We start from the raw sequence: 15,594 nt of genomic DNA on the forward strand, positions 1-15,594 counted from the left end.
GCATGCTAGAAAATTGTTAAATTTGACCCATGTATTATGTTTGATGTGTGACTTTTTATAGCAAGAATTTTTTTTTGGCAAGAATTGCGATCAGGTATCATTAATTCGTGTGCATCTCGTGTGCTGGTGTGTAATCTGGTCGAGTGTTTCTCGATTTTTTTTGTGTCCCATGTACAACGCGTGAGCCTTACGTTATACAAATACAGTATCAAGCCCTCTGTCCTCCATTGTACAAGTGGCTAAGGACGGTATGATTATAGACATTTTGTCGCTGGGCAGGGAAAACCTCATGTATGTATGTAATTTGAAAGTGCAAGCGTACATATTGATACTTCCGTTTTGCTGAAAGTTACATATATTATTGTTTAATTTATTAGGTGTCTGTAAATAACCAACGCCATTTTCTATGTAAATGCCGTTTATTTTTAATCGCTTTTTGTGTCTTGCAAAAAGTGACAGCATCATTACATTTTTGTCATCGAACATGTTTTACTCCATAGAAGGTTTGACTTTTAAAATTGACATTTACATTTATTTTATATTTTTCTGTTTGACATGATCGGTACGAGTTGACGAGTTTGTGTTTCTCGTTGTTTTTACGCGCTACAAAGATGAGCAAGAATATACCATCCAACTTACTGACTTTATCTGTTCTTGAGAGAGACCCAGTTCGATACAACACGACACAAGCATTCTCGACATCCTCGTTGACGGTAATTTCATCATCTCGCATCGAAATTATGACTTCTGTAAATTCAAACCAATTATTTTTTTACACGAATATTCAATTTATCTGATTACGAAACGTTTGACATGCATTCGCAGTGCTGTACACCTTTCCTTATTTCCCATCACACACTTCTAGGGGATCGTCTAATCTTAACTTTTCTTTTTATTCTGAACAATGGCACAAAGCAAACGGAAAAAAGTGTATAAATCTCACTGTCTGGTTTACCATCTTCAACAATGTTAATGCAAATATCATGGAATCGGGAAATACACACTATGAGACAGAAATATGTGATCGGTTGAAAAATTTCGTGAAAAATCTGTAATCCAACACAGATTTTTACATATTTTTCAACCAGTCACAGTTTTGTCATAGAAAAATGTCTCCTAGTCAGAACCTCACTTCCGTGTTTACGGTCGACGCGATGTTAGAAAAAGCCATCGCTGAAATTCTCTGGTATTTACTATAGTGACATAATAATACAGTAGAAGTGGATTGATTTATCTTCATGAGTTAAGTTTACATGTGACGAAAGTAAGAGATTCAAATAACCATCAGTGGGTGTAATTCATAGATGGTAGAATACACCACTCTACGCGGGTGGCGACTGCAGACGACAAGTTTCAAAGCTGTTTTAAAATTTCTATAATTTCAGAATAAATTTCAAACTGTCGATATCATACGATATTTCGAATCAGCATGAAAAATGCAGTATGAGTACAAACAAGGGCAGTATTAGTTCAGTTGTTCTTAAAATATGGCATAGCCCTTAAAATATTGTGAGAAAATACCTCGAAGCTTGGACTTTTTATTTTGCAGCCTAAATTAGCCTACTCAAATATCACACCTGAGTAAGTAAGATTGAGTAAGATCTTGCTTCTCATATTGTTTTTCACAATATGGAATATCAACGCTGTGCTCATATTTGTTGCACAGAATGCAAGTTAGATCCTAAAATAAACACACTTTCATTTTGGGAAAAGTTACAAGCTTGAAATTGATTAAGTCAAAGCCCTTACCGTCATCGTCCTGGATATCAATTACCACTGAATTGATACCATTAATGCTACAATCACCACCAGACAAAGACACTCTTAGACGTTCTATTATCTCCGGTTTGTCATCTCCGTTAATAGTCACATCTATAGTCTGTGAGGCCTGGTCTGGTAGGAAGGTCACCAACGTTGATAAGGGGTTATAATCTTCACCAGGTGTTGCATTACCTTCATTGTCAGCATCTAGTGCAGCTGATGTTTCGACCCCTGCCACAAAATGAAACATTTTATCGTATACGGGTTACTTCTAAATATTGTGCAGATGAAATACGTTCAGACAAAATGTAAGAGTAAACCTGTGGACTGTCACGAAAAACCGGATGTTCTTTATGTATGTAATTGTATACAAGTATAGTATATGTGGTTTTTTTTTTCGAATAAGTATTTGTATTGGGGCAGTTTCCCAGGGGCACGAGATAAGAATTGTCAGTTTCTTTTCTCTCGATCCAACGGCTAAAAGCAAACGTGTAATATTGATTGTTGGGAATAACCTTCCATGCATCTTTCTGTTTCTCACTGTTTTTTACTTCCTTGTAACTATGGGTCAACATGCTTCTTATAGGCTATAGTTATCCTGGCGTATGTATTTTGCATAGGTCTGGATCATAGATTTTCAATGGACCCAAGCTAACCAACTCGTTGGTACAACAACGACTTACACACACTGGCAGGTCTGCTCAGATATCCTTGTCTAGTGACAGTTATTGGTACTGTCACACCTGTCCCCTCTGTTACCACTCGGCTAGTCTCTGGTATAGATATGAGGAATGTACCTGTGTAGATCATATTTAAAATTCAATGTAAACGTCAGTGTAAACTGGTATGTGTGTTGACGTCATAATTGACCAACACGTCAGAAATGGGATTTCAGCTTAAGGTTTTGGCTTACCGTACCCCGGTTAAAGGTGGCAGGGTAATTTTTTTCACAATTAGCTCCAAAGATAGTCAGACAGATACATGGATCCGTTTTGCTGTTTGTTTGAGATTTTCTGAGGTGACAGAAAAAACTCAAGAGGGGATTGGCATCTGTTCCCTTTGTTAGATGAGAAGTAACCCCACATTATGTCCATATTCCTCATAATTTAATTATGAGTTGATAGCGCAGGAACAAGACACAGGCGCATATAAAAAGATGTAACTCGGGAGCTATATATTGGTGCCCTTGTGTTAGATCTTCTGCTTATTTGATTCATTAATTGAATAACCAAACTTACAGTCATCATCAAGGATGGTTACTTCACAAGAGTTGGCTGTAGAATCTACGACCGTACGTTGATTGTATGGCCGGATAAACACTTCAAAGGTTTCGTCATTCTCTGGTACCAAATCGTCGTTAATTACTATTTGATGTACGATAGTTTTTTGCATAGCTGCGAACTGTACAAGCCCATCGAAATGGTCGTAATCGGCTGTGGTACCTGGCGTAGCAGTTTTGGGGTCTGTGTAAAGTACTACAAGAAAACGTGAAACGGCCTCCAGTTTAGGCAGGAAAGTGTAAGCCTAAAGTGCTAAATTGATATCTCAATTTATCTAAGTACATTATACTAATTGTTACCACGGAACCAGAAATGGGTCGACATTTTGATATAGCTGTAAGATTGGAAAATGAGCTTCTATGGCTAGAGAAATATTCTGTGTTAGAATATTTCTTATTTATTTATTTTTTAAAATCTTACAGTCAGCATGTATGGCTCAAATTACTTCTTGTCAAATCCGTGCAGAGTAAAAGTAGAAATTCGAGAAAAATTTAAGGCGTCGCTGTGGAGCATATTACACATTATGGCTTAAATTGTTATTCTTCTTTAATCAATATCGACTTTTGAAGTATGAATAAAATAGTCTCTTTCACAGAAAACCCTGTTCTACGGGCCCGACCGACCCAGATTTAGAACAAATTTGGAAAACATTTTCCTGTACAAATGAATACCGACCCGAATTTGGACAATTTCGGGAACATTTTTTTTTTTTATTTACCCAAATTGCAAATATCTACAGATTTTGGTGATTTTTTGGGTCATTTCAAAAAAAGAAAAGAAAAAAGCCCGACCGACCGACCCTATTTGAAAGGTCCGTTCGCCCGTAGAACAGGTTTCCTTTTTTTCGTCGCCTTATGGGAATATTTTTTATATGTTTATTATTGACTTACTAATAGAGTCGGACCGGCTGTCATCACCAATACGTTCCAAGGTAACCGACAAATTCTTTCCGCTCTCTAATATGGTGTTATCCCCTCCACAAGAAGCAATCCTCACAGATGCTTAAGCATTAAAACATATGGAGAACATGGTGAACAGTCATCAGTTAAAAAGACGATTTGTTTACTAATTAAATTGCAGTCAAAACGTGGGTTCGTGATACGAAAGAGGACGTATTTAACAGAAATAAGCGGTACTTGAGCACAAACCTCATGGTGCCTCCGAGGCACAAAAGTTATAGTACTTCTGGAAAACAGAAAACTATTTAGACACCATAGAATACATCTTCTAGAAAATTGTTAAATGAGATCATTTCGGAGGCATAGAGGATGGGAGGATGGAGAAGAAGGCCTAAAAATAAATGTTCTGAAGCATTGTAAGTTGTGTGCTCCAAGAGCACTGTTTGTTGACGATAACCCTTGTTATCTAGAAGCAATATATATATATATATAATATGTGCACCAGAAGCATTGTGCTCTAGGAGAAGAGTGTGTTGTTGTGCTCCATGAGCACTATTGCAGTGACTGTGTTGACGAATTTTAGTCATGCAGAGTTGTGATCGCTCCGATCATGCAAGAAAAAAACGCAGGTCACATTCAATTTTATTAAGCAATATCAATGACTCTAGATACAAAATCTACCATTATGTACTATTAATGATACAATACACAATGATACATAGATTTTGTATATCGAGTCTATTATATTGTCCAATAAAATCGAACGTGTTTGGGTCGCTTAGAATTAATCCTCTGCATAATAATGTGTAATGTTTTTCACTTCATAAAGAGTTTTTAAATAGAGATATAGAAAAGTCTAAACATAAAAGGCCTTGTGTTTTGAACTCGCCACCCTTAGTGTTACATCACACATATTATGAATTTTTACATCAATCAAGTTTCAAATTAGAATATCTCCACAACTATCAACCCTAAACTAGCAAAAGTATACATTTTTGGAAAGTTGAAGTCAGAAGCAATTAAAATATACACATTTCAACTCATTGTACAGGGTGACCTTGAAGTTATACAGGATGGAATAAAACAATTCCAAATAAAAAATGGGTCACTTGATGCATTGCTTGTTACTAACTTGCAATTATATACTGAAAGTAAACAACATTGATTTGGTTAGTGGTTAGGGGGACCCTACTGACTTTGGAAGAAAAAAAATCACAGCTGTTTGGTAATCTCGGAATACAGGGTGTCCCAAAATATGTTCAAATTATTTTACAATTCAACATATTTTAAACTGAAACATTTTACCCCTAACCCATACAGAAAAAGTAAATCCATATTTAGATTCCTCATCAAATTTCCTCTCAGAAAATGTAAACTTTGACTATGATAGGATAAGTAATTAAAGATTTACAGCAACTTTTTGATTTTGAAGACATCCGCATTGCTTACTACAGTGTTTAATATGAAAACGGGTAATTTTGCACATAAAAGTTTGCATTTTAAGAGCTCAAAATGATTAAAAAGAATTAGCAGAATTAATAATCTTTCAAAAGAGCTCTTAACCATGTCTGTAGCCCATATGGATGCAAAGATATGATCAGTTGATTCAACACGCACACACAAAATCTTTATTTCCCATAGAATTTACACATACCGCCACAGCCTCAACCGCCACCGCCTCAACCGCCACCGCCTCAACAACCACCTCGGCCATTCTGCACTCAAACAACTGTAACTCCACTATCTTAGCTGATAAATAATTCTCCTTTGGAGGTCTGTTAGGGCACTCATTTAGCTACAAAATGACACCAAACACACTACACCTTTTGTTTAAGCAGAGATATAACAATTTGAACGAGTCTTGATTTGGAAAAGCGTAACAAACCACCATTTTTGGGTGGCTAGTTCAAAACACGTGGCCAAAAACAAGATATAATTGGAGGGAAAGACCGTCCTATATTGGATGAGCTTGGTTGGGTTTGTCTTGAATCAATTGTTTATATGGTCACCTGGAAGGCAAATCGACTACTCACAGGTGGGAAAGTTGTGATGTGGAAAAGTCAACATTTTGTTGTAGAAGGCAGAGGTAACGTATATCAGAATGTTTCTGAAAGTCTTTTCTCACCATCATTGTCTTCGATTCCTACCCTCGTTGTAAGAGGCCCACAGAGTTCTCCATCATTCGCAGAAACTAAACTCACATCTAAATACTCGGTAGGTTCTGCGATACCATCATCTTTGATTGTAAATGACCATGTTGAAGTGGTAGATATGGCGGAATTAATCGTAATATCGGTTGTGGAGGACAGAGAGTAATCCTCGGAGAGAGTAGCTTGCGGCTGCCCTGTAACACCTGTGGCATGGATCTGTAAGGCTGTGAAAAAAAAAACCCACATTTTTAAATCGTACGGAGTAATTTGAATCTCATGACTAACCCGGCTTAACAGTCCCTTGCATTATATTGACTATTGTTATCCTTTGCGGCCGACGGACGAAAAGCCTCTTTGCATTATACTCACTATAGACTGAATTGGATATTGTGTCAAATTTTACCTTTACTATACTTTGTAATAGCAGGTGACATTACACGTACTTACATAATTTTCAGCTTAATTATCACGTGTCCACTACCCACTCTCGGCGAATCACGTAAGTTAAGTGGTATGTAATATTATATTAAAATCATTGTTATTTACTTGCAATAACCGGGTAAACAGGAACAACAGTAGACGTTGGATCTCTCTCACACGTTACAGGTATATCCACTTTACCATCACTTTCAATTGTCGTCAATTCCTCCTCGCCAACACGCCAACAACCTTTAATAAACGTTCAATGTTAGGAAACGTTTTTATTAATATGTAACGCTGGATTATTCAGAACATACAAACCGATAGTTCTGACATTGTCTTCACATGATTTCATATAGACCAGGCTGTATATGAGCTAGGTGTCACTTGGAGCGTAAACTTATCCCATATGGTTTTTCTAGATCAGAATTTCATGAGGAATAAGAATATCTTGGGTAACAAGCCCCTATCCTGAACAGGCTCCCACAAAAGGGGGTTTATTCCGGGGGTCCATTTTTAAGGATAAAATATCATAAGTTACGTTTAAACACAATAGTGTAGAGCAAACTCTTATAAATCTCATAATGTACACCCAATTAGTAAATTAAGCCCAACATATTTGATGTGGTAACAATCTGGAGGGTGGGAGAGTAGTAGGGGGTCTCTAAAGGACCCCTATTTCCGGGGGGTCCATTTTAAAGGAAAACATACCCTAAGTTACGCTTAAACACAAAATAGTATAAAGTACACTCTTTTTAATGCCAAGATTGAACCCACTTATTTAAATAAGCCTTTTATATTTGATGTGGTAACTGTGAAGTCGCGGGGCAACTTTGATTGGGCTGACCGCACTATTATTTTGGGTGCCGTTCCACGTCTATCTCTCTCAGTTGATTTGATACTCTGTGGTAGGTAAGCATCAGCAACAATATCAACTCTCCTGTAGCCTTTAGGGATGCATGAAAACACCTTCAAGGCAAGAGCCTCAAATGTGTTGGGATACGTTTTAAATGTTCTAATTAACGCCATCAAGTCAACCACATAAGCACGCAGCCACACTTTCATTTGCTGGTAGTCTGCTGGTAGGATCTAATGTGTCGGTAGGATCCAGTGTACTGTTCTGTAATAGAACTTTCATCAGGTCACTTTTGTCATTTTTCCTTCTTGTACCATCTGCATTTGCTAAGCTCAAGGGAACAGGATTTAAAGGATACTCTAAGGCTTTCTTGAAATCTGGAGGCAGACCTTGAAGAATAATGTTGCCTTGCTGTATGGCATAAAGTGTAAAAGCGTCAACGAGGCCCGGTGTATACTCTTTGATCGGAAATTTACCAAACAGATCAAGATCACTGATGTGTCATTGCTACCACCATGCCAGCATACACTGAGACTTCATATTTTGAGATCAAACTTTATCGCTAGAGAATGGCGCTCAGCAGTCCTTTGTAGTTATGAGGCTGGAAACATTGCTGACAATGGATGGACAGAATCACTAGAACTGAGATGGCTCGAGAAGGTTATGCCTGATGATATGCAAGAACTGTTTATAGATCTTGATTGTGAAGACTTTGTAGGCAACAGCGATAAAAGCGATACAGAGGATTAAGTAAGCATAATTGGTAGACCTTTAAAGCAAACTTTATAGTACAAACAAGTATTTGTGCCCTATTTGAACCAAAGGGTAATATAATGGTATGAAGTATTGTCCTACAAATTACGGACCCAAATGCTTGGAACCGTATAATATAAGATTCCCCTAAAGACTAAATACCCCATCCCGTCTATTAAATATGGAGTCTTCAGAGACTTCCTCTTCCAGCCCCCCCCCACACACACAGTATTGTTGCCATCGAGTTTTGGAATAACATATCAACATTAATTTTGATTTTAGGTTGTAAGATGTGTTGCATCATAATTATTTGAAATTACAGTATCATACATTATTACACATTATATTCTCAAAATGCTCATAACGCCTGAATGGCACCCCCCTGTTTGGGGGTGGGGTGGGGTGGGGATTTGGTGGCTGGATGTTTGTATGAAGGAGTTTGACTTTCTTGGTCAAGATATACTTAATCTTCATAAAAATCTGGTCATACCAAACAAAGAATAAACTTTAGGCAAATTTCACTGGTGTTGTTTTTAAATAGGGGGCCATTTAGAGACCCCCTTCTACACCCCACCCCATATTGTTACCACATCAAATATAAAAGGCTTATTTAAATAAGTGGGTTCAATCTTGGCATTAAAAAGAGTGTACTTTATACTATTTTGTGTTTAAGCGTAACTTAGGGTATGTTTTCCTTTAAAATTAACCCCCCCAGGAAATAGGGGTCCTTTAGAGACCCCCTACTACTCTTCCACCCTCCAGATTGTTACCACATCAAATATGTTGGGCTTAATTTACTAACTGGGTGTACATTATGAGATTTATAAGAGTTTGCTCTACACTATTGTGTTTAAACGTAACTTATGATATTTTATCCTTAAAAAATGGACCCCCCGGAAAGAACCCCCATTTTGTGGGAGCCTGTTCAGGATAGGGGCTTGTTACCCAAGATATTCTTATTCCTCATGAAATTCTGATCTAGAAAAACCATATGGGATAAGTTTACGCTCCAAGTGACACCTAGCTCATCTACAGCCTGGTCTTTTGGGGATCACCACCCCCCCCCACATTGTTAACTGGAGTAATAAGAACTAACTAGTCATAGGCGTCGTCCTCTGGAATCTTACCAGAAGCCATAAGAAGGGTCGTTGAACCCAAATAGTCATCGTCGTGCTTCGCGCTGGCGCTGCTTTTTTTGACTCATAATTGCTTGCCCCACACTCCCCCTATATATTTTATACCAATACTGATGATTCCATTGATTGTACAGCTATGTGTGAGTTGGTAGAAGTTGTTCTTGATTAGTTGAAAGCAAAAAGACAGCCATGTCGTATTTCACATCGATATCAGATCGTCGTCGTGTTCAAAATTAGTCATAATGGGCTATTCCAGTTAAAATGCGTGCCCCTAAGGAAAATATGACTTCAAGTGCGACTTTCAAATGGGATGACCTGAATTGATTTCAACTGGAAAAGTCCAATTTTTATATTTCAAACGATTTAATGGTATCATAGGTACTTACAATCGTCATCTTCTATCATTATCTGAGTCAGGCTTGGATTCTCTAAAACACAGTCCGGTGAATCAAGCGGTTCCTTTACCAAGATAAGTTGAAAGCTTTCAACATCAGCTTCTACCAGTTTATCATCAAGTACTTCCACAGTGATCGATGCCGTGGTTCCTCCAGCATCAATGGTCAGTAACGCATCAATGGGTTTATAATCCTCTGGCATGGCAGCGATCAGTGTTGGATTAGGATTCAGCGGCTGAGATATAACACCTGAGAATGAAGATAACATAATAATGAGAAACAAGCTACCTACCATTTTCAGGCAGGGATGGACGTTTTTGACTGGGCAACTGGGAACATTACTTCGTTATGCCATCAAAAAGCGTAAGTCAAAATACGTATGTACGTTTGACGCATATATTAGTACACATAACTGTAGCCGTGTCCTATATGTACGTCACAACTTGATTGATTCATATCCTTTTGTATACAAGCCAAACAATTAATTTCCTAAATTCAGAAAAGAAATGACATTCACTTAGTACATGGCGATGTGTGTTTGGGGTATTATTTTGCTCCATTAGTGGAACCAATGTTTTTTTAGATTTGATCCCATCTTTATATATGCCTCCTTGGCTTCACAGTCAGACGAGGAGTCGAAGGTCACAATGGTGTCAAAATTCAAAATGGACATCTCATGTTGTATTATAACTCAAATTGTTCATCTCATCGATGAAAAAAAAGAAAAGCCAATTGTCATAATTGTTCCATGGTACTTAGTTCAGGAGTTATAACGTTGAATAGGTAACATGTCAAAAATTTCATACACATTTTCAAATTTGGTCTCAACTTACTCCACTATCTCAATGAAATCAGTATAAAATCTCAAACATATCGTTATGAACACGGCAGAGTGCCGAATACGCAAAATTGCTGTTCTGGGTAAACGGCGTTTGAAAATCTTGGTACCATTCCATTGGTCCTTCTAAAAATTTAGAACATTCGTGAGCACTCATTTGAAATGTATATTATAAAAGTAAATATACACGAATTATTGGTAATACCTGCATGTTCTGAAATAATCGATGTATCCCTCAAAACGCGTTTTAACAGCTATTCGGCTTTATGCTGTATCCAAAATGTCTCTACCACTGCGCAGAGATAGGTCGAATACGCATTCAACAATGTAAACGTGTAAACATCTTGTTTTGGGGCTTTTGTATAGAAATTACTGGTTGTCCGAAAGGTATGTAGGCCTAGACTTAACTTGCTATATAAGTTATAAATAGTCATCCCTGTAATATTTAGCATTTTTTGGTACCACTGGATAGAAGATACCTACAGCTATACGTTGGTATCAAATATTAGTATAGGACATGTAATATAGACATTCGGGGTTTCCCGCTATACAATACTATAGATCAACATGATTTGTACAGCTAAGTATACGATTCGTCTCTGTGCCGAATTTATTTATCGCACTTAGGCGCGATTCGTCCATATCAAAATTTCAATTACTACGTCGATGAGTAAGATTTATCATAAATTTTTGGTGGAAATAAAAGATAACCTGAAACATAAGCATACAAAAACTCAATTTGCTCAAAATTCTCGATTCGTCACTCTGCCGAATTCATAATTTATACTTGCCTCATAATTTTGGTGCAATTTGTATTGGCATGTCCCTTCATATTTAATGCAGCCAAAGTAAAATAAAAAAAATAAATGTAGATATTTATACAGCGCCTTATGCCGTATACAGCCTCAAAGCGCTTTACATTTATTCCGCCGTTATTAGAATATGTCGGAACCACGTTTGCAGCCTACAATTGGCGCAGGGTTCATCAGTACAACGACTATGCTATGACTACTCCTAACAGCTTCCCATTACACCTGGGTGGGGTGAGGCAAGCGAGGCAAAGCGCCTTGCCCAAGGGCGCAACACGGTGGTGGGACGGGGACTCGAACCAACGCACGTCGGGCAAGCTCTCAGATTATGAGTCCAAGGCCGTAACCACTGAGCCACCGTATCCTCAAAATGCAATAGAAATATATGTAACATTTGACCCATGATTTCATCCGATTCTGAGGTCATACATTTTTGCTGAGAGGGGGAATTTACAATTAAATCGGTGCATTTAGAAAACTGGATATTTGACATTTTGACCTATTGTACTCTATAACTCCTGAACTAAGCACTCTAGTGCAATATATAGTTGTTTGTTTTAATTCATAGCAACGAGAGGACCCATTTGAGATATTATAGGCCTTATTATGACCTTCGGCCCTTCGTGAGAAGAATAGGGGACATGGAGAAAATGGAACCAATTATAGTTTTATCATTTGAGGTATAACACTAGTACATCCAATATCTTGAAAATCTCCTGTTTATAATCTGAAAAGCTGACCTGGTTCATTGTATCATGCATTTTTGCTTCCCCAAGTAGTACTTCCGTCCAATGTGACTAACACAGATTGCATAGATTTCTTTAAAAAATATGTGACGCTCACAATTGCACAGTTTACATTTTTAAGACAATTTTAATATTTATTTATTTATTTATTTATTATTCATTAGGCATTTCAACAAAAATATACAGCAAAATTAGACCAGCAAGCAAGGGCTGCCAGGGCCCAACAAAAGTGGCAAATAAAGCACTGACATCTAAAAGATGAGTGGACCCCACCCTTGCAAGCTGGTCATGAAAATAAACAAAGTATTGCACTATAAATACACATAAAAATTACAAAGATTATTAACACATTAAAAGTACAAACATTTTTTAAAAACAGCACTATGTTAAAACTATAAGCATGAAGCCCCAAGATACAAGAGACACAATATATTGCACTTAGCCAAGCAGGAAAAAACACACCACAACATAATAAGATAATGCCCCCCCCCTCCCACCCTATCACCACAACAAAACATAGATGGCACCAAGGATTAAATTTCTTGAATGGACTGAAAGTAGTCTCTCAAGTGGGATTTGAAGCAGTTAAAGCTATTGCACAAATAAATATCAGTGATGTGACGGGGAGGTCAGACCATTTTTGGGGAAGCGTTGGATGGAATGATAAAGAAAAGCATCAGTTTTGGCTTTGAGATGGTGAAAAATAAGGTGATCGGGATGCCTACTATTTGGACGGATTTTATTTAAAGCAGGCATAGCATTGCAGCAGTCAACATTGAGGAGGCATTTGGAAACAAGTGAAATGGACATGTATTCACGTCTTTGGGACAAATAACTGAGGTCAAGACGCGCCAAACGAACATTGTACTCCTCCTCGCGACGCTTCTGATGGAGAATAGCCCTGGTGGCTGTCCTTTGAACGCGTTCAAGAGCATTTTTGAGACGCAATGTGTGGGGCATCCAGACAGGGGAGCAATAATCGAGGATGGGCAAGACCATGGTCCGATATAATTGGAGGAGAACCTCTGGGGGAGATTCCCCGGCCACATGGCGAATAAAACCAAGAAGTTTGTTGCTTCTTGCTATAACATCCTTAACATGAGCATCCCAATTAAGCTTATCTGAGATGATGACACCCAAGAGGGGAAGATTATTTACCTGATCAAGATTGATGTTGTTAATACTATACACTGATGGATATGAAGTACGTTTACGAGTGATAGATATAAATTTACATTTGGTAGGATTCAATTGAAGTGAATTACGAGACGACCATACTGAAAGCTTGTCAAGATCCATTTGTAAATCCCTTACATCATTAGCATTGTAAATAGCACGATAAAGAAATGTATCATCAGCAAATTGCCCGATACCAGAGGTCAAGTGCTGGCCTAGATCATTGGCATAAATGGTGAAGAGCAGGGGGCCAAGAACAGAGCCCTGAGGAATTCCAGAAAGGACCGAGACCCAATCAGCGCTCTGCCCTCTAAAAGTAACCCTCTGAACACGACCTAAGACAAAGGAACTGATCCAGGCAAGCAGTTGACCTCTGATACCATAAGTTTTTTCAAGTTTAGAAATTAGAATGTTATGTGATATACAGTCAAATGCTTTGCTGTAGTCTAGAGAAATGAGGTCAACTTGAGTAGATTTACTGTCCATTAATGCCAAGAGTTCATTTGTTTTATCAAGTAATAGTGTACAGCATGATAAACCAGGCTTAAAGCCATGTTGACTTAATGATAAGAGATTGTTGTTACCTAGATGGACACGAAGGTTGTCAGCCACGATGCTTTCAAGCATTTTACAGACAATACTAGTCAGAGCGATGGGCCTGTAATTTGCAACATTTGAGCGGTCCCCCTTTTTATAAACAGGGACAATATTGGCTTGTTTCCAGCCGCTAGGAAGGTGACCAGAACTAAGAGAAATATTAAATAATTTGGTGAGAATGGGAGCAACCTGGTACATGCAGAGCTTAAGCATCCTCGCTGACAAACCATCGGGACCAACAGCACCATCAGTTTTAAGTTTTTTGATGCGGTGTATAACTTGGTCAATGGTTATTTGGAGGGAGCATAAAGGGGTCACAGGTAATAAGGAGATGTGATATCAAAGGCTGGAGAGGTGGGGGCAGTAAAGTAGCTAGCAAAAGTTTGGTTAAAATTGTCAGCAATAACGGCCGGGTCAGAGCACAGTTTGCCGTTGACAACAAATGATTTAACATCGGGTTCTTTTTTGCGACCACGAACAAAAGACCAAAAGCGTTTTTTACTGTCGTCAGCAGTGAGGAGAGAATGAAGGTAGTTACTGTAAGCAGCTTTTATACCATTGGATACCCTGTTACGAGTTTTTTTAAATGCAGCCCAATCAGTTTGTGATTGAGAAGACTTCGCCTTGCGAAAAGGGCATGTTTACGAGTTATGAGTCTGTGCATTTCTGGTGTAATCCAGGGCTTGGGACGTTTTCTTTGAGTGCGAGAAGGTATGGAGTCCCTAACACATGCCATGAATAAATCGAGAAATTGATCCCAGGCACCATCGATGTCGAGGGGGAGCAAGACGTCCCATGCAGTCCGGGAAACAAGATTTTGCAATTTAATCTTGTCAGCCTTTGCATAAACAAAGCATGTCCGGAGAGGGTTTTGAAGGCGACTCGGAGTACCACGGATGCGAAATTTCACACCCAAGTGATAAGACTTGCCAAGCCCATCAGTGACGTCAACGTTGCAAATACGGTCCGGTCTTGATGTAAACAGCAGATCTAACATGGTACCATCTTCAGGGTTCATGGCAGAATTGCGGGGACAAGTAACCTGATTAACAAGTTGATGGAGGTTATTTGCATTTGCCAAATTGGCAAGTTCAGGAAACAAGGGGTGATTGGAATTCCAGTTTATATTAAAGTCACCTACAACTAGGATACCACTGTAGGGCGTAGCAGTCAGCTCCCAGAGCATGGTTTCAAGGTCTTGGATACCATTTGTAACTTCCTTAGGGCGGTAGACTACACCACACAACCATTTTTCATTTTGATTGTAAATGACACCCATTTGGTTTCAAGCAGGGTATCAATGAGAGGGGTGTTGACAACAATGGGATCTAATTCAGGTGACAGGGCTAGGAGAACACCGCCACCTCTGCGGTTTGGACGATCACTGCGAAAGATTGAGTAGTTCTGAAGCACAACTGAGTTTGGAATTGAGTCATTCAACCATGTCTCTGTTAAAGCACAAATTGATGGTGAGCTTGTCTGAATAAGTGTTTGAAATTCGCGGAATTTGTTCTTGATACTCTGGGCATTGAAGTGGAACCCCAACATATAATTGTCGGAGTGTGATAATGTAGAGTTAACAGTTTGAGATAACTTTGAGTCCGAAAACTCCGAAAAACTTGAACCAGAAGATTTATTGAAGAAAGAGTCTGTAAATGGTGGGAGTGGATCCGAACAAGTTACGCAAGTCCAGACGAGTGAGTTCAGAGAGTGGAACTGTTGCATAGACAAACCGCTGCACCTGCGGTGAAAGTGTTCACAACATGCTGTGCACTGAA

At 38.5% G+C, this 15,594-nt stretch overlaps 1 protein-coding gene across 1 annotated transcript in view; it reads right to left on the reverse strand.

Moving 5' to 3' along the window:
- LOC140145815 (uncharacterized) overlaps window positions 1–15,594 on the reverse strand; it is a 40,333-nt gene that overhangs the window by 12,849 nt on the left and 11,890 nt on the right. The window contains exons 8-15 of the mRNA XM_072167494.1: window positions 9,642–9,899; window positions 6,637–6,759; window positions 6,066–6,314; window positions 3,932–4,042; window positions 3,000–3,236; window positions 2,445–2,558; window positions 1,750–1,992; window positions 640–747 (exon numbers count right to left, since the gene is read on the reverse strand). Of these exons, the coding sequence (XP_072023595.1) occupies window positions 640–747; window positions 1,750–1,992; window positions 2,445–2,558; window positions 3,000–3,236; window positions 3,932–4,042; window positions 6,066–6,314; window positions 6,637–6,759; window positions 9,642–9,899 (1,443 nt within the window). The remainder of the gene's footprint in view (window positions 1–639; window positions 748–1,749; window positions 1,993–2,444; window positions 2,559–2,999; window positions 3,237–3,931; window positions 4,043–6,065; window positions 6,315–6,636; window positions 6,760–9,641; window positions 9,900–15,594) is intronic.

The sequence above is a fragment of the Amphiura filiformis genome, chromosome 2 (assembly GCF_039555335.1).
Source record: "Amphiura filiformis chromosome 2, Afil_fr2py, whole genome shotgun sequence".
NCBI lineage: Eukaryota > Metazoa > Echinodermata > Ophiuroidea > Amphilepidida > Amphiuridae > Amphiura > Amphiura filiformis.